This window comes from Crocodylus siamensis, chromosome 8 (genome assembly GCF_052110815.1).
Source record: "Crocodylus siamensis isolate JL-2025a chromosome 8, ASM5211081v1, whole genome shotgun sequence".
Taxonomy (NCBI): Eukaryota; Metazoa; Chordata; order Crocodylia; family Crocodylidae; genus Crocodylus; species Crocodylus siamensis.
This window is the reverse complement of record NC_143402.1, coordinates 8,865,747-8,890,101: the sequence shown is the minus strand read 5'-3', so window position 1 is coordinate 8,890,101 and position 24,355 is coordinate 8,865,747. Positions and strand designations below refer to the sequence as shown.

Below are 24,355 nucleotides of genomic sequence, written 5' to 3'. Positions count from 1 at the left end.
AGGGTCATGGCAATGATTCTTTTAAGGAATCATTGTTTCTTACACCAGGCCCAGTAATTAACAGAGAAATAAAAATAATTATGCAATTAAGTATCCTAAAGAATAAAGTTAAGCTAACTTACCAAGTTGTGGGACTGAGGAAAAGCATACTTTGTAAGGACTTCAAATATATCTCTTCTACTATGACCTTCTTGTTTCAGTGCAAACCGTAGATTTCTCATATCCTAAGATGAGAAAAATTACTTTTTAAAAAATCATTAAGGTACTTTGCAAGTACATTCTGAATACTTTCTACCTAATGTATGCAAAAGATGCAAAACCATTCAGTTTAGGCCCTCCACCTTACACTATGGGTTATGAATTCTTTATTTGTAAATAAGAAATTTTATAAGATGATAGCTAACATGTAATAGGAAGGAAGAGTTTTACCCAAATACATACTGCTGCTCTTCCTCTACTTTGGCTGTAAACCATAAGAAGTGACAGTTTTTGATTCACTAGCAAGTCTCATGGGTTACTGAATACGTGTGGGTTGGGAGTTACTCTGTGCTTCCAATGCGAATACTCTGCCAACAATCTGTCTAGACTACATTGTCCCCAGCCATTTTCTCTTGACTAACATTGAAATTAAGAAATCTGCACATGTAACTGCTGAGAACAAAGTCTGTGGCATAGATATTCCATTCCAGGCTTACACAAAGCAAAAAAATCCTCCTAAACCCATGTTTTCTGTAGCATTCTGTATAGCCAACATTCTTAAGAGGGAAAAAAAAAAGTTTTGCAAGTCAGTTTATGCCTCTAAAGATAAAGGCCCCTTTACTGTCAATGAAAGTCAATACAGTAACTATGTGACCCTTTTTAAAAGGTACTTGATGGGTCTTTTAAAAAATACACAACAACAGACAACTGACTTTTAGGGTCCATAAAATAAAAGAATTATAGGTACAAGGAGTGATTAAAGCCCAACCAGCCCCAAACTATACAAAATACAAAATCTTTTGCCTAATGTAACAAAACACTATTCAACTCATTTGGACACAACAGAAGTACCTTTTTCTTGGACAATTCAAAAAAGCTGCCTGTAAGATTCTTCTTGCAGGATGAGGAAAAAAGGCAATTTGGGCCTTAAGTACATTTAATCTGTACTACTACAGATTCAGGCAAGCAAGCAGCAAAAAGAAAAAAAATCTCTTGGATCTAATGCAGTTGAATCTAATTCTAGAAAATATAAATGAAGGGCATAAGTAAGAAGTATGACATCTCCCTTTATTGAATTCTTGCAAGTCTTACTTTACAAGTTATATCTAGTCCATAGGAATTCTCGCCTCTACTTGAAGCTCCTCCCATTTTTTCAATCCTTGAAATTACACCCAAAGGAACATCCAATATCACAACTGACTCCTGCAGGGAAGAAATAAATATGAAAATATTGTACCTTAGTTTCACACAGAATTGAGTTGCGATTAAAAGTAAGACAGACAAGAAAAGGTGTTTCTTGCTTTAACTTTTCAATGTGAAGCCCACACCGACTTGATGACGTCCTCCCTTCTCCAGTATCACTACATCATTGCATATCAATTACAAACTAAGAAACTAAAACTTCTCAAGAAGTTTAATCAGGAAAATGTTTTTAATTTGTCCAGGTGTACTATAGTTATTGTTATCGAAAGACTATTCACCAAATTTTGCTCCTGAACATGTGCATGTCAGACAGCAATTCACTAGGAAAGTGAGATGAGATTGTCAGATAGGTTAGCAGAGGTGTATATCCTACAAGAGTCAACTAAAAAGCTACATAGCAGCTCAACCTAATCTTTAAAATAAACAGCTGGACAGATACTTGAGAAAAAGTAAAACTAACATATAGTTTTCATCTTACAGAGGCATAACTAAGCACAAACTGAGGGAATTTCACCTGATGGTGGTAGCTCTTTATTTATTAAGATTTTTACAATTAAATCGCATAATTATTAAACCCTAGAACTGTTTAGCTATATTAATTGAACACCACTCTAGGCTAAACCACAATCTTTATGATAGAAAAATAAACTAAATATCTTTTCATTAAATCCGCTAAAGAAATGTTACTCCTCTATTCACAGTTTAAAAAAATACTGTTTTATAAATTAACATAGCAGAGCAACACACCCACCATTTCTGTACTAAATACTGCCAAGCTTTCACCATCAAATTAAACAGGTAAGATCACAATCTCTGTTCAAGAACTTAAAACCTTAAAGTTGATAACAAGTTATGCAAAAGAGCAGCCTATGAATTTTATACGGCTTCACCCACCTATATTTTCTGCAACAAGGGTGGGCAATCTGCAGCACAAGTGCCACATGCAACAATCTTTTCTGACACTGCAGATCTAGCAGGGACCAGGAAGAATAGTGGCAGACAGGAGAAATCATAGCAATGGATCGGACAAGGGAAGGGGAATCAGAGTGCTACTGGAAGGGGCAGGGCTTACCTTGTGGCATGCCTGCCAAAAAGACTGGCCCCCACTGTTCTATAAGAGCCACTGCTATTCAATAGGGCAAGACAATTCTAATTATCCTTAAATGTTACTAGTCTTCAAATCACTCCATTTTCATACTATTTCTCTCTTCTTAATTGTAGTTACAGTGAAAATCTTGTTTTAGTAGAAAATTGTAACCGTTTCAATCACAAGCTTAATCATGGGAAGTGTTCTTGTATCATCTATGTTACTATCCACACCCAAAAAAATACCGAGAAGTATAAGCCAGTCACTGAGGTTCAGTGCATTTACTCACATGTTAACAATAGTTAAAATGAATAACTTTTACTTTTGGAGGATTACTCAGTGGCAGAGAAAGCAATTATTGTTTCAAGTATTACACACTGCTTTGAAGTCTCCCATGCAGTTTCATCAATGCCTCTCTGTGGGGCAGGGGGCCAAAATTGAACAGAGTGAAATAAGAAAAGTGACCAAAATTGGAACCAAATGCAATTGGGTTTATTTTTTTATGGGGTTAATTTTGGTTAAGATTCGCCTTCGAGACTACTTTGAAAGCAATTTGTTTCATGTAAGCCAATTAAGCAACCACCGATTAGCAACCGCATAGACCCAAGCAAGTTTGAAGTCAGGTGACAGACAACTGTATCTCACTGCCATCCCCAGTTATGCAGAGCGGATGTGTGTGTAAACACTTTCACAATTACTCACTGTTTCCACACTTCTTAAGTAGAGCCTATAGTTTGTGATGTACACTCTTCCTTTAATGGGACCATTGAATGGACACATGTAGATAACCTCTTTATCTATAAAAGAAACACAGTATTAACTTCTAATTAATATTTAAGATAAAGGGCAATATTGGTAAACAGCAAGATAAGAGAAACTATTCTCATAAGAAGAGAGATTGGCAGGCAGGAAAACTTTAGTCACATAAATTTAAAACATTGTCCATTTCAAATCCAATCTTCTAGGGCAAAAAAAAAAAAAACCATGAAAGTTTCAGACTCCATATATGCCCCAATTCTACTAGCTGATTTCCACAGAATTATGCTTACATTTGTGTTTTAAATTTCTTGTGGCTATGTGAGAAGTGACTGACTTAATTTGTTCTTATGGCTACTGAATTGCTCTACTTTCAAGTTTCACAGTGAGAACATTCTAAAATCTTGCAACACGCTGCCTTCTTCCAAGTTCAAATCTAGATCTCTTGTAAGGTTAGTGGAACTCATTAATGAGTCTCCTTCCAACAAAGCCCATTTGGTTCCGCTCACCAGAACAAAACTAAAAAACAAAACCCACCCTGGTCATAAATCAGACCATAATGCAAGTAGCTAGACCCCAAAACACACACTAGAACACAGCAGTACCAACCCTAATAAACCTTGCTGTACAGCATAAAAGAACCCACATAGATAGCACATTGTTCTTAAAGAGATTCTACTATAACATTTTTCTGAAGTTTTACTTTAGCTGTTATAACTGTTTCCATTAAAAAGATTCAGTTATACTTTTCTCCCTACTTATTCCTCTGCCCTTACATCCTGGTCCATTAACCCCATCCAGTATCCGTACTCCTTCCACAGTACCCTCAATATAGGGAAAATCAGGAGGACTATGCCTGTTGCCCCTCCAGCAGACTTCATTTACCCACATTAAGAAACCCGGGAAATCCCCCATAAACAACAGCTTTGTTTAAAAAAAGCTAAGGTTGCTCATATGTAATGCCCATCCAATGCATCCCTTGAAGCAAAGAACATCAAACTAGAAAGACCTCTTACGTGCACCTGAACACCCACATAGCACATTTCCACTGACAGTAGCAGACTCCACAGAGAGCAGCCGTCTGTCTCCAACTGATAAGGCAGCCCTGCACACAATACATTAATCTTCCTCACACTGGGACACAAAACTAACAGTCTCCTATTTCTCTAACACAACACCACACACTTAACCAGTGTACTCTTACTAATCCTGACTTCTTAGTGTTGCCAAGGTAGCACATTACTATAGGAGAGATTGATGTGTTATGTGCAGTGTGTTTCATTATCTACTGGAAGCATAAGCAAACTGGGGAGTCTTGTCACCAGACATGTGCTACATGTGCAGTAAATTATGATTAATAAGCAACTCTTAATGGGGCATTTCCTTGCATGTGAGTTTGCCTTGGATTACATGTTACATAACTCTGATTGGCTTTAAAAAAAAATGTTAGTGATTTTTCCCATAAATAAGCTTTCCCTAGTAGCCCAACCCAATTCTGCAACACCGCAAGGGTAAATCTACACATCTTCCCCTTCAACATGCAGTATTCTAGATGGCTCAATGATAGCCTTATACCTGTAATTCTGGTTTCTCCTGGTAGACGAGGTATTTCCTCATTTTGTTCCCAGTTAGTTCCATCTTTTGGGGTCTAAAGAAAAAAATTGCATCAAAACTGGAAGGCTCTTCACTGGGCACCATCACTTCAAATCATACTGGTGCAAACTTTCATAAAAATATAGAAGTCAGTAAATGAAGAAAGGATTTTAAGGGCAGGAATTGTTAAAAATACAAGGAAAGAAGGACAAAAGTAAAAGGTTTTTTGGCTGTATGTGTTACTAAAGAAACATTAAAAATAATCTTCACATTTAATCTGAATATAAATTTCTATAGCACCAAGACAGAGCAAGGTGTGTATGTATATAGCCCTTAACTTGTAACTGAATAGTGGAGTTTCTCTCTCAAACTGAGCCAGCTATATGTAACTAGATGTAACTTGTTTGGTTATGCTAGGGATTTTTCTTCTTAAAACCAGCTAAATAGTAACAAAATAGTGTTTTCCAATATTAGAAGTGAATAAGTATGTAAACATACACCAGGAAGAACTGTAAGGTACTAGATTAAAAAAAACCAAACCAAACCAAACAAACAAAACCTTTGAGATAAAATCCTTTGATCCACCAACCTGTGAACACAGTCTTACAACTCTGAACAATGGATTTATTTAAATTATGACAATAAAGTAATTAAATTTTCCTCTGGACTGTATAACTCAAGATAAATACAGTTTTGGGCTCAAGAACATGAAAAGCTAATGCCCAAGTCATGCGATTTAAGAGTGAAAAAATAAACGACACTCACCCTTTTCACTGAGGAGCTTTCCAGGGAGTTGGAATTATATTTAGGTGTTGATGATGAAGCCATACTGGGGATCTGATGAGAAAGCAGATATTGGAGACAAATTTCAGTTAGATTGGATACATCACAACACAGCTGTCCAGTTTGCAAAAACAGGAGTTAAGATTTTGAAATGCCTAAAAATCAAATGCTTTTACACAATTATACAGCAGGGTAGATTCGTACTTTACAGACTAAATCAGAGAAATTTAAGCTTTCATAAGCAGTGGCTTACTTCATCAGATGCTGTGAAGGGACTGAAGAACAGCACCTCTACTCAGATGATCATATTTTTAAAGCAACTGAGTACAACAGGTCTCACCCCCAGCTACTCTTCCCCCTTCCCCTTCAGATCACACACTGGGATTCTTCACGTTAGGTTTTACATGTTTAAAATCCTATGGAGTTTTGGAGTCAACAAAAGTCATAATACTTAAAATAACGAGTTCTGCCACATACAGATGCAGCTTAGGAACCCAGTTTACTCAGAATATTTATTTACATTAAAAACTCCAAAACTTTAATTTAGGCAAAATGCTGACAAAATTAAAAGGAATTACAGCTTGTAACTGTAACATTAGTGTACTCAGAACAGTTTTAGGGAAGCTAAGAGAAACAGTGAGAAGACTGGGGGAAAAAAATCTGAGTTTATAAGCACTTTTAAGAGTTAAACAATGAAACTTCAATGAAGCCAACAGCAGAGGGCGTTGCTACCACTTTCTTGATCTCTATAGCCTTGATGTATTGAAATGAAGAGGCAGTTTTTTATTCCAAGTTCAAAAAGCTGCTTTTAATTAAACTACACCATTCCTAATTAGCAAGCAAGCAAGCTTCAGTCCATTTGCTGATTTTGCTTTATGAGCAGAGACATAATTCTGTTTTCCAGAAATGACTGCCAGTTATATTTCCTTTTCATTAGTAGGACACTCTTCACTTACTGATTCGCAGCAGCCTTGTGAAAAGTTCTGTGGTGCCACTTGATTTAAACCAACAAGAAGTGCAAGATCTTTCTTACTGCAATCCTAACTGAAAAGACTACATTTAGGAATAAGCACCATTGCCTTTTTCCTGCAGAATTTTGTAAATCTCTCTGTATACAATGTACCAAGTGGTGAGTCTACCTTTGCTCCTACACAACAGTATGAACAGACAGCAGCAGTACTAACAACCATCTTGAACTGTGAAACCAAACTTGCTCTGAAACCCCTGGGTTGTTCAAGGAAGTGTTGCAGTGTTAGGGAGGTTTTTTTTATAATTTCTATTTTGTAGCTGGTCTGTGTAATGAGTGCATAACAGCAAGGCAAATGCGAATATCCCGATATTCAATTTACTTATGCCTGCTTCTGATATCCTACCATGACCCAGCCTAGCAAATATAGCAGAAAGCAGAAACACCCCTTTAGAGAATAGCACAAATCTATTTATATTCCAACTGGAAACATGAGCAATAAAGAATTTGTGATGCAGCACATTAAGTTGCTAGGCTGACCGTCATACTGAAGCATCACTTCCTGTCTAGATCTTTTTCAGGCTAAACTTTCCCAAAAATTTACCTTTATTGCAGCTTAGGAGCTTGAGCTCAGCTAGCTGAATGTAGCTTTGATTTTCACTAGAATTCAAAATAATCCTTATTTTTGCACTCAAGAAACTGCTTTGCTTTAAAACACAACTCATGGAGTCCCAAACAGCAACTAGTGCTTTTGCCATATTTCATATGCAGTCACTTGAATTGTGGTATCCCCTTTCTGCTACTTATATTAAAAGGATCCTCTACACATAGCAATAGGGAATCTAGTTTTATCAATTTTATAGGCTCAGACGAAAAAACAACAATTTTTCCACTGCATCTTTCAGAGTACAGGAAATTCTGAACAAATGTAATGTTTTCCTTGGTTGTAATACTAACTTGTGTCACCTGTGTGTATCTGAACACCAAATATTCAAGTGGCTGAGGAATTAATTTCTTTGAATGCTGAAGCTGTCCTTTACATTGAAGAGTTTTTTTGTATTTGTTCTTGGTTTAAGTTCTGTTTTAATTAGAATAATGTGAAAGTATTCAGTCACCATATATTCATTAATATTCAGGTATATTTACTGAAATATTCATTTTTTTTAAATATCCTTTTGTGGAAACACATTTTAAAAAAATAAAAATAAATGTCCTAGTAGAACGGAGAACAGAGTTACAAAAAATGGATAATGTGTACCCTGCATGTGAGGATGCGAGTGCAGCATATGTTGGACATACTAGCAAAACGAAAACTATAGCGTTCAGGTATCAACAGCAGTCAAGCCACAGCTGAATGGGCTGCAGTATAGGCTGTACAAGATCACCAGGCTCTCAAGTACTTCCCTAGCCCAGAGTGGAGGGCCGCTTAGTGGGTTTTGGCGAGCTGTCAAAGGCTGCAAGGCCTGCCCTTGACAGGTGCCGTGCCCTGCCCCCCGGTCACCATCTCCAGACTGGACGTTCCACCCCCTAATCCCTGACCTTTGCCACCAGAAGTCCCTCCCCTTTCCCCCAGAAGTACTCCTCTTGGGATGGGCACTGCCATCTTGGAACTGGAAATAAAACCCAAATTATATACTAAAAATGAAACACTGACAATTGTATATTTTAATTTATTTTTAAAAATATTTTTGTCCTGATTTGTGCGTTTGTGTGGTATATATAGAGGTGATTGCATAATAGCTCAAAATGAAGTCTTACTCTCAGATATTGTAGGGGAGTGTGGGGGGGGTGGGGGTATGCATGTGGATGTGGGGGAAGGTGCATGGGGGTGTGGCTGGGTGGGTATGGGGTTTGCGGGGTGTGTGGAGGGGGAGGGTAGATGGGGGTGTGCATGGAGAGGTGCGTAGAGAGCAGGGCTCCCCTCAAAGGCAAGCAGATGTGTGGTGGAGGTGTTGGAGAGGGTGCAAGTGGGGCCAGTGTTTGTGGGATGTGTGGACTCACCCCTGCCAGAGAAAGGAAGTCCAGCTGCAGAGCCACCTCAGTCCCGCTGCATGCCCTGTGTGTGGCAGGGTGCGCCACAGCCAGACTGTGCTTGGGCCAGGTGAATGAGGGACCCACCGTGGGTCACATCCAGCCCATGGGCTGTGTTTTGCCCACCCCTGCCCTAGCCTATAACAAGGTCGAGGTCACTCTGGCTTGATGACTATTGTACCCAAGCTGCAAAATTAAAGGTTGCTTGGGTATGTGGGCTATACGTGTTGCAATCACACCTCTAACTGCACTATTGGTATGACCTGAGCCAGTGGCACAGCTATAACTGAATGAAGGAATCCTAAACTGTTGAATTGCCTTCTTTGGACAGACTATATTCTCCACCCCCATATCCCATAGTTTCTGAATATTGATCAGGTTGTAACTCTACAGGTCAGGCTACAGGGTCCAAACCCAGTCATCCAAGTCGCAGAACATACAGGAAGTACCGACTAAAATTGTACGGAATATTTATGCAAAGGGTCAACTCAACGGAAAGAAATCCATAGAACTTGCAACATACCTTTGTTTTTAAACTTGCCCAGACAGCAATGCAAAATAACATTCTGTTTTTATCCCATCCAGCACTTGTCATTTATTTTTGCTCTATTATAGGGTGCTCTAAAAATCTAGTTTGTTTGCTAAAAAGTAAAAAATACACTGCACAAGCACTTCAGAAAGCGTGCTGCTCAGTACGTCATTAGCCTCATTTCTCTAGATATCTTAACTATGATATCCTTTTGCCTGAACGTCCTATATTTCAGAAGATATAAAAACAAGGAAAAAAAGTTCTAAGAATTACACAACAAAATTGGAATGTCTCATCAGCAGGGATCTGGGTTTTCTTTTTGCCATGGAAAAAACACAGTAAAACCCAGACCTTCTCATTTTAAAGAAAAAATGTGGGAAATGCATTTCCCCTTGTAGGTTGGCAGAGTTCCAGCCTGCAAGGGGCTGGGGGGAGCAAGAGGAAAGTGCTCAGGCAGGGGGCACCATGTGCACGTGTACACACGCACATGGCTACCAGGCAGGTGGGAGAGCAGCTCTTACAGGCAAGTCTATTGGGGCAGGGGGTGAGAATTGTGACTCCCCTAGTGAGGGAGGAAGGGAGGGAGCTGGGCAGGAACGAAGCTGGGATGCTGCTCAGCCCGGGTGGGGCATAAGGTTTGGGGCCCAGGACCGGAGCAAGAATATATGGCCACAGGGCCCAGGCAGGGAGCAGAACAGAGCCATGGGCAGCTTGTCTGAGCTGGGGGAGGCCTGGCTCCCTGCTGCTAGGGCGAGCACTTCGGGGGGGGGGGGGGGGGGGGGGGGACAGAGGGCAATGGGGGGCACATGCCCTCTAGATTTGTACATAGGGCAAGTGTAGGCTGCCCACTGTGGCTCAGGGCTCTCTGCCCGGCTGCCCTCCCCCAGAGGCCTCCACAGCTCAGTGGAGGGGGTGCACTGCCACACTCGGGGGGTGCACGTGCACCCATATGCACCCCCTACGCAGCATGGGGTGTCAAGTTTCCATGCCCTGCTCTGCCCTGCTACACCGGGTCCTACCCACTGGGCCACGGAGGTCCTGGGTGGAGGGCAGCAGGATGGGGAGCCCAAGTCCAGAGCCTGGACCTACCTCCTCCCACCATGGGCTCTGCTTCAGCCATGCTGCCTATGGGGGGGAACAGCCAACACCTCCCGCAGGCAGCAGCCAAGGCTCAGGCACTGCTGGGGATGCATCCAAGTCCATGGCCCCCCTCCAGCAGGGCTGGGGGACAGGGAGGTGTGGGTAGAAAGTGAGGGGCACTGGCAAGGTCCAGGGTGGGGATGTGGTTGGAGAGTGAGGCATTTTGGGGTTTTTAAAATCAGAGAATTTGCAATTTTTAAATGGAGAAAACCAGGATCCCTGCTCATCAGCTTTCCTACCGTTACAAATTCAGTTTGTACCATTTCTTCTAAGCCTACAAAATAAGAATTTACTGTCAAAAAGAGTTTAGTTCAATGTCGTCGTCTTTTTTATTTTTTTGGGAAGCTACCACATACATCAGGCTGTCTACCTGGTGTTCATGGGACATGTGCAGCCTAGAACAGGTTAAGTTGCAGTTCCTGGAGTGGTGGTCAGGTAGGAGCCCACCTTCAGTAATAGCCACTCCTCTGGCTTCTACTTTCTGAGCTCACTGCAAGGAACAGTGTGGCACAACACGGTATGGCATGGGCAGCTTGGGGTGAGGCTTGGGCCACAAAATGTGCGGTGCCAAATCCGGGGGGCACCCATGCAGGTATGTGCTGCAACACTGGGCATGGAGAGGGGGTCTCTGGGTACATGGTACAATGGGAGTGGAGGGAGGGAGGGTAGTAGCGTCCATAGAGCAAATGGCCTGAGGGCCCACGACTCCCACTGGGATAACCCACGGGGCATGCAAACCCAGCCACTTAGAAGCTGTACAGCTCTCACATACATCATTAAAACATCCAAAATACTACCTGGCAAAGTCCTTTTCTTACCACCCAACTTTTGTGTTGGAAGTCAACCAAGTTGTTTATTTTAGCTTATCCAGGGAAGACAAATATAATGCACACCTGTTATTTCCCTTGCTTTATAAGGAAACTCAAGTCAAGTAATTAAACTTTACCTGAAACTTAATGGAGTAATAAGGCAACAAACAAAATTCTAAATTAAGATCTATAGGCAATGGTTGAGAAGATCAAGTTCTCATTGACAGTACCTGCCAGTGCAGGAAGCACGCTGTATGTTCTTTTCTAACACTGGAAAAACCAACTCATTGTCAGGAAAGGGTTGGGGTTTTTTTAATCCATCATTAAACATTTCCTTTTAAAACACCAATTTCTTTTTTCTGTCAGAACACCAAAGCATTGGTTCTGGCAAACTGCCAAAGTAATACTGCTGCAGAGTCTAAAGCTTTATTTCATCAGTCTTAAAATAGTTTCAGTAACTACTGAACTATTAGAGAACAGTTTCTAATTATTATGGAGCAATAGCAGCCACTCCATAGGAAGAAGTATGCAAAATAAATTCCCAGCATAAGAGTGACTTTATTACTCATGTCACCTGAACACATGCACTCAAAACAAATCCATGAAAAATAGCCTTAAAAAAAATGGTAACTAGACTTGTTTTATTTCAGAATTTTAAATGAATCAGATGAGAATTACCAAGTATGGAGGAGTTAAACAGTTTGAGCACTGTCCTGATGATCTTACTAAAGCATTTAAACCAGGGGTGGGCAAAATGCAGCTCGCGGGCCAGAATGTCCTGGCAGGCCGCATCTATCTGGCCCGTGGGGTCCGTAAAAATTTAGAAAAGTAATATTTATCTGCCCTGGCTGCCTGTCATGCAGCCCTCAATGGCTTGCCAAAACTCAGTAAGCAGCCATCCACCTGAAATAATTGCCCACCCCTGATTTAAACAAACACTGCTCAGAACTTAATCTTTCATTAAGGGGGGAGGGAAAAAAGAAAATCACTGCACTTATACTAGCTGTTCCAAAGTCCCATGGAAACAGGATCTCAATAAATTTCCTAATGACCTGTATGTATAGACAAAAAACAACAGATTTTTAAATACATTTAAGTGTATTTTAACACAAACACACACCAACTCTAGGCACTTAAGTACCTTTAAACTTCTGTCCACAGCTTTCTTGGGCTCTCAAAACAGTGGACTTGAGAAACCCAATTGAAACTCATGGGTTGTAGGCAACTAGGTGGGGAGAAATGCAGGAGAACTATGTTCTCTTCTGAGAGAAGCCACAGCATGTACAGACATTTGCTCTCCCAGGAGGAACTCTTCTGGGAGCGATTTTAACCCTGGTTATTCCTACTCCTACAGTGGTCATTTTTACTCTGAGAGGAAAAGCCTGAACAACTATACACTCTCAGTTTCTCCTGGGAAAGATGCAACGCTCCCAAGAGAAAGTGAATGTCCATACGAGGCCCAAGACTCCCAGGGTTTCCCTGATATTGTTTTAAAAAAAAGGTCAACAAAAGGGAGGAAAATTCCATCCCACCCTCCTGTTTCTTTCTATCCTTCCTGAAGACTTGCAGAAATCCATGAGGATGAAGCAAAGCACAGGGGTATTCACCTTTCCACATAAGCCTCATCACTTCCTTTACAAAGCTTATTAGCTCAGAAGTGTAGGATTTTCAGTGAGCACTCCTACTTCCTTTGAACCTACAAGGCTGGGGAAGAATATTCCAAAGACATTTATGAATCAAATGTAAATTATTGGAGTTTATTTAGGGTCCAGGAACAAGTTATGGTTCATATGACATTGATAACCCACTAAAGGGTTGCACAAATCAAATTAAATCTTATATTTAATTGGTTAAGTTACACTGGTACAAACTCTTATGTGGGCACAATTAAAGATAATTTATATATCCACAACATCAATTTAAAATTAATCGAGGCTACATTAACATAAGCATACTACAAATGTTCTGAGAATAAAGTTAATTGTTGTTGATAACATGCACGCTCTTATAGGTACCAAATCATATTTTTAAGCCACCACCAATAAATAAATTCAAACAAGAAAACTACTTTGCAAAAGCCATTTCAAGTTGTCATTTGATGTAGTGACCTCTTTTCTTTTTTTGAATAAGGAATGAAAAGAAATGATTTCTCCATACATCCCACAATCACATCTTGCACAGAAGAACACAATAGCTGAAGACCTCTCAGTATTTCTGTGACCAGTGTCAGGAGCTTAGAGGTTATAGTGAATGATCTGCTTACACTTTCAGAAAACATGACTACTTCATTCCAACTGGAAGCATGCAAAAGAATTAACCCAACTCTCAAGAAAGAAGCCATATTCCCACATTATCAGGTTACTTATTTAAGATTTGCACTGGATCCACAGCTTTGTCCATTTAAATCAAGATTTTCTTGTTGCACATTGCTTGCAGTTAGAAAACACTGCAAACAATGAAGCCAGAGAAATTTAGGTAATTTGTCACTGAGCTTATAACTGGCAAATACAGATTAATTATAAAATAAAATGAGAGACAAAGAACATCAGAAGGGAAATGATTAGACAAGCAGTTTTATGTAAAATAGCATTGGAATAGCAGTGAGAGTCAAAGAAACACATGAGAGGCAAGGATTTTTGTGGATGCTGTCTCCTATTGGATGGCATGGTTGATAGACTTAGACAAGCTTAGTTTAACTCAGTGGTAGTCAACCTTCCAGCCTCGTGGGCCAGACCAATGGTGCGGGGCCAGTCCATGGGCCTGATCCTATGTGGGGTTGGATCCAGCCAGTGTGACCCTGCGCAACCTGCCCAGCTACATCACATGCACAAGAAAGATCTAGCTGCAGCCTGACCCTATGCACCAGCATGATCCAGTGCATGTGGCCATCACCAAGCCGGTACTGCAACCTACAGGTCCAGAAATTTAGCAGCAGGGGTGCAAAGGCAGCACTTATTGGTGTGCATTCATGCCGTTGGTCCAGTAAAAGATACCACCCACAAAAATCTTTGCTTTCACATATTCGCTGGGCCATCACAGTTGTAATATCACTGACAAGCAACTCTCATGACGTCCCTTCCAGCCCCTACTGTCTATAAAATTATGAAACTCAACTCCAACAAGCTCCTCTATGCCTATCCCAACTGTGCTGTTGGTCTGATAAAAGATAACCCACAAAAATCCTTGCCAGTTTCATGTAATAATTTTTTTAGAGTTACAAGGGTTGCAACCATATTTATATAATATAGTAACAACCTGCAGATGCAGTAAGAAAAATCATGCTTTCCTGCCTCCTACATAAAGTTAAAAGTCAGCACATCTGGCAAGAGATTCTTTTTAAATGTTGGACCAAAAAAAAAAAAAAAATCTGTAAGTTCTATGTGCAGTGGAGCAAAGATCGAGTGTGCTCAGTTACATGGAGAAAATATTTGATTTATTTAAACTCAAACAAGAAAAAGCAAGTGAAAAAATTCTGCAAATTCCCCCTTTTATTGACTGATCAATATGAACCTTTTACCAAAGAAAAAAAATGTATACTGAAGTCAGGTTTAAAGGGCAAACAGGCTCACCTTCATAGAGCAAGATATTTGGAAAGATTACTAAAGCAAGCAGCATCAATAAATATAAGAGTGCTATGCGAGTCTGGGTTATCTACAAGCATTCCCCTAATCAATTATCAGGTGAGGCAACTTAATCAAATACTTTAGAACCAGATTTAAATACAACAAGGGATACAAAATGAGGTCAAACAGCAGATTGAATTCTACTTTTTCTGTGAGAAAAGCACTTTCCCAAAACTTCAGATAAGACTCATTCATTAAGTACTAGAAAGCAGAATCCAGCAATAAATACATAAGGCAGAAAAAATAGAAAACCATTTTATCTATGATTTTAACAAATCCACAAGTCTCTCTCAACACAGATGCCGATACAGACAGCCATACCATAATTTCAAAAAAGCACCACTTAATAAGGTAGCTAAATTTCAAAACACGTCACCAAAAAGTTTAAAAGAAGCTGCTGAAAAATAAGCAGACTCACTTGTATACAGCATAAAATAGAACAGCAAAATGAAGTTGCTGCCAGAAGTACAAGCCACTTAACATGCATTTCAAAAGGAAAGGAAGCGGAAAAAAACACCCAAACACAAAATACTAAACCACATTAAGAGGTTAAACTGTGAATCTGGGTTATATGCACATATGCACAAACTAAATAGCGTCTACACATTTTTTTCAATGCTGTTAGAAGCAACACAGTTGAATATTAATGATGTTCAAGTTCAAGTTTTCATGTTTGAAAAAAATAAAATCATACAAACACAGAATTAAAGTTTATGCAGTGAGTTATGGCACATTACAAACATGCTCACCTGCTAGAGCACCAGCCCTTACCTGCTATAGGTTAGCAAGCAAGTGACAAATGAAAAAGAAAACTCAACACTAAGTAAATGAACAGGTCTGGTAGGTACATGACAACAATATCTTTAAGCAAGTAAAAGAAACATTTAAATCAATTCTTAGAGCAGCCCAGTAAACTTGAGATCCCTTCTGTCATAATTTAGGAGTGAGGTATCTCTCGTTTCTCAAAGGACATGCTTTTCAAGACAGAAGCACTTACTCCGCACTTTTCCCCAGAGTACAGCTCCACAATTCCCTGTCCTTTGGACTGGATTACCCAGCCACAAACCCCTCTTTTCCCATCAAGCTGTAAAGGGATGAGAAATATTTTACACCCCCTCTGTAGCCTCTCAGTGCCCGCTTCAAATGACAGATTGCACAGCACCTTCTCTTCTCCAAACACAGCAGGGTCCTCTGTCAGACTGGGGCAACAGCCCTCATTTCCAACTGCATTCTCACAATAGGAAAAATGGATTTGACACTTTCTTCTGCAAGCCAGTTACCAGCAACTGATTAGAAAGAATCAAAACACCTACTTCATAACAAACATATTAATTGTCCAAAGGTAAACAGTAAGCAGACAAACTATTTGCAATCTCGGTCTCAGCTAAAATTCATCCTTTTTTTTGTGGGCTTCATAGTTTCCACCTAAGTCCAGCTACAAAATTTCATCTCATCTGGGAGAGACCGATTGCCCTCCTCCCCCTGCCTGCACAGTAGGGCTATGCAAAATTTCACTGGCCATTTCATTGAGACTCATTTTGAGGTCGAAACAGCAAAATCGAAACAAAACAAAGGGCTTTGAAACAGGTCTCAAAACAAAAGGAGGCTAGTCAAAACATTTCAATGTAGTGCTGAGGATAGGAAGTCAGTCCAGCTGGGCTGATTTCCCACCCCAGCCCGATCTAGTGAAACACTGAAACAGCCTCACTGTTTTGAGGAAGCAGGTCAGCATTCTCAATTCAAAAGTTCCCCCATTTGTTTCTAAGGATGTAAATAGAGATTTAAAACTATCCTGTTGTAATTACAATGGTTAAACAATTAAATCGGCAACCCCAGAGCAAGTGGGAGGGAGGGAGGCAGGAGCAGGAAGAAGGGAGACCAGTACCCCATAGCTAAATTCTATGAACCTCCAGGCAGGGAGGCTGCAAGCAACTCTATGGAGTCAAACTATAGGTACTAATCCTCTTTCCCCATCCTCACTCCTCCCTCACACCTGCCCTGCCACCTTTGATTCCTCCTGGGGCACCACGTAGCTTCCCTTCCCTGGCAGACTGCACCCCACCCTGCACTAAGCTACAACCTGTTACCACTGGGCTTATCCGTTAAATACGATCAGTCACATTAACTGTTCACATCCCTATTTTCTACAATGCAAGATTTGCTAGTAGAGTGTATCCTGCAGCACAAGTTTTTCTAAAACCAAAAACACACCAGCTCTCCCAAGCCACAGAAAATCTGCTGGCAGAAGCTGCATCCAGATCAAGAGCCCTGCAAACATCCTTTTACACCCAGAGCCAACAGTTCTGTCGGCAGAACTACTTATTGCAGACTCCACAGCCCTCCTAACATCACCCTCACCTCCAAACTAGATGCTGCCACTCCTGCCTCTATTGTGGTAACATCTGCCATTCCTCCTCCTCTCCCAACATCCCTACTCTGAATGAGCTTCTGTGCCACTTACTGGCTCACATTTCCCTTGCTTTCCTGTGGATAGCGCATCGCCAGTCTTCTGCTTGTTTTTCCTACATCCTCTCACACTCATAAAGGAGTTCAAGAGGCTGTTTTCTCTTCATTCCCCTCCCAAAACGAGCCAAATACATATTTTCATAAAGTCCCCCATCTAGGAGTATACAAGAACTCAAATCCAGTCTCTACTTTAAAAACTAGAAGCTTCACTATACTTTTTTGTCACTTTGTACGTACACATCTTCCTCAGACTTTGGTCAATTGCTACAGTTAAGGTCAAGTTTCAGATCTTGCAAGCCAAAAAAAAGGACCATAAACTAACAGATTTAGGAAATGGAAGCATGTTAGCTAGGTCACAAAACCATGGCTCTCTTATCTGAGCATGACAGAGCCTCTGCATCCACAGCTATGTTGGCAGAGCCAGTGCAAAAGCAGCATGTGCTGACAGGCATTTTTGGTGTCACTGTAGATATACAACCTCCCCAACTGACACAGCTAAGCCAACAGAAGTATTTTTCCAGCAGCATACCTACACCCACACCAGGGTTTTTGCCTGCATTGCTATATCAACCAGGAATTATTTTTTCCACTTTTCTATATGCCATAGCTTTTCAGTGCAGACTGAACCTATACCACTGATAATCTCTCTCCCCTTTTCATCTGAATCATCACAACCTATCTGTACAGACCTGCTGATCAGCGGTCTGCGAAAAATAAATGAGTGCCTACATATTAATCAAATCATGCGTCTGTCGCTACTGGCAAAATGGGCCTCATTTCTGTTCAGTAAGTGGTTCTACTTCTGGAGCTCCAAGTCTCTTAGGTTTTTTAAAGTAGACTTTTTGATTCAGGCTGTGATCAGTATGCATGAAGTGGCCTGTTAAGTCTGACTTCCCTCACACTGAAAGCTCTCTAAGTGCACAGGCCTTGACTGAAAATGTGCACATACTATCTACAGAACATTTTAATATTGTTCGTATCCATTTATCTTTACTCATATAAATCAACAAGGATGGACACAAACTCACAGAGTATGCACACTAATCCTGGAGTATATTCTATACCACAACATTATCTTAGCTCCAGAACATTTGGAGACCTTTCTAGCTGATATAGCTATGACAGCAAACTTTTCCCTCAGACTGGATTATCTTTACAGGCTTCTTTTAGGAAGACTGTACAGTAATACTTCTAATACTGCCAATTCTCCCTGTAATGATGAATGAGAAGCTGGATCATTTAAAGGGAGAATATTAAGCTTTATGTTCATTTTTTGGCAGTGGTTCCAACTCCTCAAGTCTCTATAATTCCCTCATATGCACCACACATGTACAAGATAATGACCCCTGCTCAAAAGAGCTTATAATAGTACTGAACAAAATGAGAAAACAGGAGAATAGAAACAGCGACTGAACAACAGCAAGATGGTTATGATTAATGCAATAAGCAGCAGTCATGGCGTATCAGCTACCTAACCATTTTTTAGCATTTACAGGCATGACAGCACATTCCGATTTAGAGAGATTTGAAGGAAAAGCAAGTACTATTTTTTTTGTGTCCTGTTTATTTCTTTACAGGGGCTCCTATGCCTAAGGGGCAGCATGGAAGGGAATATAAAAGTGCTCATTGGAAAACTGGACCAAGAACTCTCACAATGCCACCCAGAACCCCTAAAAGCTGCTGCTTTATCTGCGTTTAAAAATAAAAAACAAATACACCAAGATCCTGCAGTTTGCTGCTGGAAACCAGGTGAAAAGTGAATGAAACTCATTAAAAAAAAACAAAAACAAAAAAACCATACAACAAAATTTAAAAAGATCTTAAACTATTACATAAAAGGAATCTTTTTCTCCTGAATTTTCCTCCTTTCCCCACTTTTTGGCTTTCCTTTGTAGCCTGCACCTAATGTACAATATCTCTAATTCCCATCTGAATTTCAAGTGAAACTCATTTGCAAAATGTTATTAGCCTTTTTGTGGAGCTCTGATGGAGGTAGATTATTCTTGTTCTTTGATCACAGCATTACAGTCTAACTGTTTACCTACTTCCTATTTCAAATTATAGTATATATAAAAAAAATTAGTGGCATTTGTGGTAAGAATGAGAGATGTCTCTTAACAACAGAATTGTTGTTAAAGAGACAACTCCAAAGACAGATTAGGGAGTCCATGGGACTGTATGCATAAGAAATGTCGATAAAGTAAGTTCTTGAGGATGGATCTTGACCTGCTATCTTGGTATTTCTTTTGCTTTTCACATTGGACACCAAGGGAGACCAGCATCTAGTCCTGCAATTCCAGTGCCTCTCTTCCTACTCTGGCAGATGCCCCTGGTACCACATCCTGAAAATTACTGCTACTACTTTTTTCCATTCATATTCTTATGCACTTCTTTCCTCATCCTCTTTTTTGCTGCTTTTGCGTTTTCTGACTTCTTCCTTATTCACCTTCTACATGTCTCTCCTTTCTAACTTTGATCCCCATTCCCCTGCCATAAAATTACACATTGCTGAGATGAAAAAGCATCCTTCACTGCCCTGCAGGCCGGGATAGGTGCAATATGAGCAAAATAGGAGCCTGTTACTTAACATCCCATATCTGAGGTAACATTTCCACACACATGCACAAGATGCCCTGCAGCATTAGGAGGCACAAAAGAAGCAGTGAAGAAATGCAGTGATTTCAAAAAACCACTTATTTAACCTATAGACTCATCAGCACATCTACATGGTTAATCCATAGCCTTCCAAACCCCCACAGATCTTTTTCTTCACCCTGTACCCCCCATGTTGTCACCCACATTGTAAAATGACAGGTGATAAGAATCATCTGAGGGGCACCAGATACTGCTTCAAAATTTAATTTACAGTCTTCGGCATCTCTCTCTGGCTTGTTCTTGAAATATACCTACCTCCCCAGGCCACCGCCACTTTATTACTAAAGATTTAATTGATGATTCTGTTTGAAAATGGAAATTGAAGCTCTAAGAACTCATACATTAGGATCACCCCATTTTATTTCCCTCCTCTTCACTAGCGTTTTTGGTATATTTTGAAAGCTCCGACAGGCCAGCATAAGCACAGCACTATTTTAGATTTAGATTATTTGGCACTGGTGAGGTCTCACCTGAAGTATTACGTTCAGTTTTGGGCTCCACCTTTTAAAAAGGACATGGAGAAATTGAAGAGTTTCCAGAAGTAGGTGACAAGAATGATGAAGAGTTTGGAAAGTAAGTCATATGAGGACAGACTGAAGGAAACAGGCACGTTCAGCTTGCAGAAACGGCACTTAAGGGGATATGGCAGCAATGTTCAAAAATCTGCAGGAATCTATAGAGAGAAAATGCTTTTTCTCTCCTGCTGTAGAGAGCTGACCAAGAGCTTGAAGTTGCAGCAAAGCAGGCTTAGATTAAATATCAGGAAATTTCTCTTCCCTGTTGGAAGAGTGAGATAGTGAAATAGTGGTTAATTCCACAACTTCCCTAGACAGTCTGAGGGAGGTGTTCAAGAAGAGGTTGGATAAGCAGTGATCTAGGAGTAGTTGGTATGCCTATGTTCTACTAAGGGTATTGCCCATGCTTCTGGGTTTCCTGGCTGCCACATGAAGCCAGGAAGGATTTTTTTTCCTCCCTCCTGCCACTACCTGCATTAGGAATCGGGGTGGGGTAGGGGGGGTTGCTTTCCTCAGAAATATTGGGGTTGGCTGCAACCCTGCAACTGGGTATTTTGACTGGGGTATGCCAATGCTTCAGCTGGGACTAGAATCTGGGGATTCCTGGCTAAAGGGTCTTGTGGCTATCGTGTGACTGCAAGGAGGGACATCTGGGGTCAGAAAGGAATTTCATCTCCTGGTCAGACTGGTGTGGATTTGGGGGGGGGGCGGTTCTTTCTTCTGTAGTGGGGGCTGTGGCCCTCTTCCTTGGATCTCCCAAGCATATTTTAACAACCTTACTTGCAGCTAGATGTTGGCTGCCTGCTTTACCTGAGGCAGGTTAGTGTGTTAGCCCTGATGCACCTGCAAGACAACTGTGTAGTTTTGCTAATAGGTTAGACCAGTGATGGCCAACCAAGGTACCCCATAATTTTAGCACTCTTAGATTTGCAAACTTGATCCACAATATAAACCCAATAGACTCAATCTCCAATAGAAATGTACAGTTGTTGTCTTTCTACTACAAAGTACTCAGAAAAACTGCTGTTTTTGGTTTTTTTTAATCTGCATAAAAATGAGTGAAAACTAAGCTGACAGTCCCAAGGGATACCTCAAGTCTATCCAGGAGGTGTCTCACATCTTAAAAGGTTGAGAACCACTGGGTTAGACAATGAATTTGTTTATGATGATTGAACTAGATTACCTCCAGAGGTTCCTTTCAACCCTACTTTTCTATGATTTCCATGAGTTATACCCCCTATTTAAAAAACACTCACTGAAGGACTGGGGTAAGATGGAAAGGGAAATTTAATCTTGCCTTCCAATGAAATGCAGTCACTTGGATACAGAATTCCTTCACTTCACTTTCTTCGTCATGCTATACCCAGCTCCTTCAATACATACCCTGTCAACAGGGGTGACTGAGAGGAGGGACAACTGGCTAGATTATCTTCTAAAACCGAAGTCTTACCCAATGAGGCTGGCTATAGGAGGACCAACAAATTTGATGGAGAAACTTCACCAGTTGCTGCACCTTAAGACTCAGGTAGTCTTTGGCTTCTGCGAAGACATGTTTAGTTTCACAATATGTAATATATTCCATTCTTTCCATGAAATACATGTCAGAAGCACTTGCCTTTTGTACTATAATTGGGTCTAGACTAGAATACAAGAGGTAGGGAAAGGCATACATTGTTACTGCTGCCAAAATATGTCCTAGTTATTATTATAAAAATGTCAAGGTGAGAAGCATCAGAGGAAAAGCAGGCTGAAAGTGGCAGACATGTTAATGTAGGATAAGAAACCAAAGTGTTACTGGAGAACAATATCCATATGGGAAGATGAAGCATCTTCCAACCTGGAGCTCCAAGATGGACAATTCTAAATTGTGTTGTATATACTGAATGTGGTATACATTATATAAACTATTTTCTATTAGAATATTAGAAAATAGAACATATACTGTATACTACATTCACAGTAATGCTACATATTTAAGCACAAGAGTGCAAAAAAACCCCCCCAAAACCCCAAGATGATCTACATCTGTCACGTGCTTTCTCTCCAGAAATATATGCAACAAACTGTTTTGGGGAACTTTGGACCAAACCAAGAACACAGGAAAAAAAAAAACCCACACTGTTACAAGTCTGGTAGGGAAGGCATTATCTAAGATCATGGTTTTTCTTGGATGGTTTGGATAGGGATTGGTCCTGCCTCAGAAGCAGAGGGCTGAGCTACATGGCTTTTGGAGGTCCCTTCTCTGCAATTCTGAGGAACCTAGTATGAGGAAAAAAAACGGAACAAGCAGAATTTGGGTTCTTTAAGACAAAGCAACATATAGAGTCCCACACATCTGCACCATGTCAGGAGTAACAACATCACTCATGGCAACAGAGGCTAGAGATGACAAAAGTCACCTGCTCCACATCACCTGTTAACTGAAGACAGATGGAGGCTTAGGAGGCTCAAAAGTCATAAACCATTTGCATGTGAACTCCACAAGCTCCTGGAAGAGATTGGGGATACTGAACCAAACTGACAGACAGCAATGCAGCAGGCTGACCACTGGGAAGTCATATCTATCCCAGCAGTTTTTTATAACAACACTAAATGAGGTCCCCATCAGGTACAACCTTGACAGATAAGCGCGGGTCAAGCTGAACCACTGGCAACGCATACAGGGTGCACGTGCGACCCCTGAGGTTGGCACCCCGAGCTGCAAAACCAGAAGTGCACTTCCGGTTTCGCCGATCTGGTGCCCCCCCAAACTTGAGAGGCACCAGTCATCCATGAGCTGAGCACAGCGAAACCTGGATGTGGGCACCGCAAGACGCACTTCGTTAAATGACCCTCTTGGACAGCCCCTGCGTGAATGCGGCGGCACCCAAACAGCACGGCTCCGAATCAAATGCTGCGATTCTCTACAAATGCATAGACAAAATCTGCACGTTGAGCAGTAATACCACACAGCAGCCATCAATTCAGATGCAGATACCTGATGCCATATGAAAGAGGAAAGAGGACTTGCTACCTAACAAAGTTGAGAGCGGCGGGGCTGGGGAGGTCGCCTCGACCAACCCGAGGGAGGACCACCCCCCTACCCCGACTGCCCCAGACGTCTCATCGTCTAGACAACAAGGAGGAAGGCCATACTGAAAAGCTGGACGCATACCCGCCGCACACCCCACCAGACCAACCCCATGGAGACGGGAACGTTTCTTGTCCCGATTTCCTTCCAAAATGCCTTGGCACGACCACGTCATGCCTGCCTCCACGTTTTCGTGGCTGGACCCCTGGTGCCAATGACTTTCACCGTATTCGTACCATCATCGTTTCAACCCTTGCTCCGTTATGGTGAAAGCGTTCGAAACATGCGATACTTCTGGAGGCTGCTGACAGATGCAAAACCCAAGTCGCTCACAGTTTTACCCAATTTTGATGTTTGCTGGCTGCGCTTCCTTGCGACGGCCAGCCTCGAAGTAAAGAAACACGTCAACTCGGGCAGCCCAGACCCCGGTCCCTCGTTAGCGGCCTGGAGGGAGCAAGATCGAGTCACAGAAAGACTTATTTGCAAACTGATTTGCATATTTTTAAGCATGCGACCGTTTCTCCTCCAAAACGGTCATTGGGAGGTCCCAGCGCGGTCACGGCACGGTTCAGACCCGGCACCGCTGCGCAGGGGGGGAGGACGGGGGGGCCGGGCCGGACTCACCGCGCTGTGGGGCCGCCACCGCCGCCGCTCCCCTCACGGCCAACTTCACCGGTCACGTGACGGGCAGGGACGCGCCGCGCCCCCTCCCGGTGCCAAGGCTGGGCCGCCGCGGGGCATGCCGGGACATGAAGTCCGCCGCTGCGCGAGCCACGCCGGGAGATGAAGTCCGCGCAGCCTGGGGCACGCCGGGAGATGGAGGCTGCTGCCGCCGCGCTGGGGACGACGGGAGATGGAATCGGCCGTCGCGCGGGGGAGGTGGAGTCGGAGGGAGGTTTGCGGGGCATGCTGGGAGATGTGGTCCTGGCA

General features: G+C 41.7%; 1 protein-coding gene across 3 annotated transcripts in view; it reads right to left on the bottom strand.

Moving 5' to 3' along the window:
* Window positions 1-24,133, bottom strand: part of MTM1 (myotubularin 1) — a 46,999-nt gene extending 22,866 nt beyond the window's left edge. The window contains exons 1-6 of one of the 3 annotated variants that reach the window (XM_090060243.1): window positions 24,050-24,133; window positions 5,603-5,674; window positions 4,820-4,892; window positions 3,191-3,285; window positions 1,291-1,401; window positions 123-224 (exon numbers count right to left, since the gene is read on the bottom strand). In XM_090060243.1, the coding sequence (XP_089916369.1) occupies window positions 123-224; window positions 1,291-1,401; window positions 3,191-3,285; window positions 4,820-4,892; window positions 5,603-5,665 (444 nt within the window). In that variant the 5' untranslated portion in view covers window positions 5,666-5,674; window positions 24,050-24,133. Of the gene's footprint in view, window positions 1-122; window positions 225-1,290; window positions 1,402-3,190; window positions 3,286-4,819; window positions 4,893-5,602; window positions 5,675-23,661; window positions 23,691-23,766; window positions 23,870-24,049 lie in introns of those variants that run through there. The other 2 variants (XM_090060244.1, XM_090060242.1) reach the window with 2 other exon arrangements.
* Window positions 24,134-24,355: the final 222 nt, after the last annotated feature.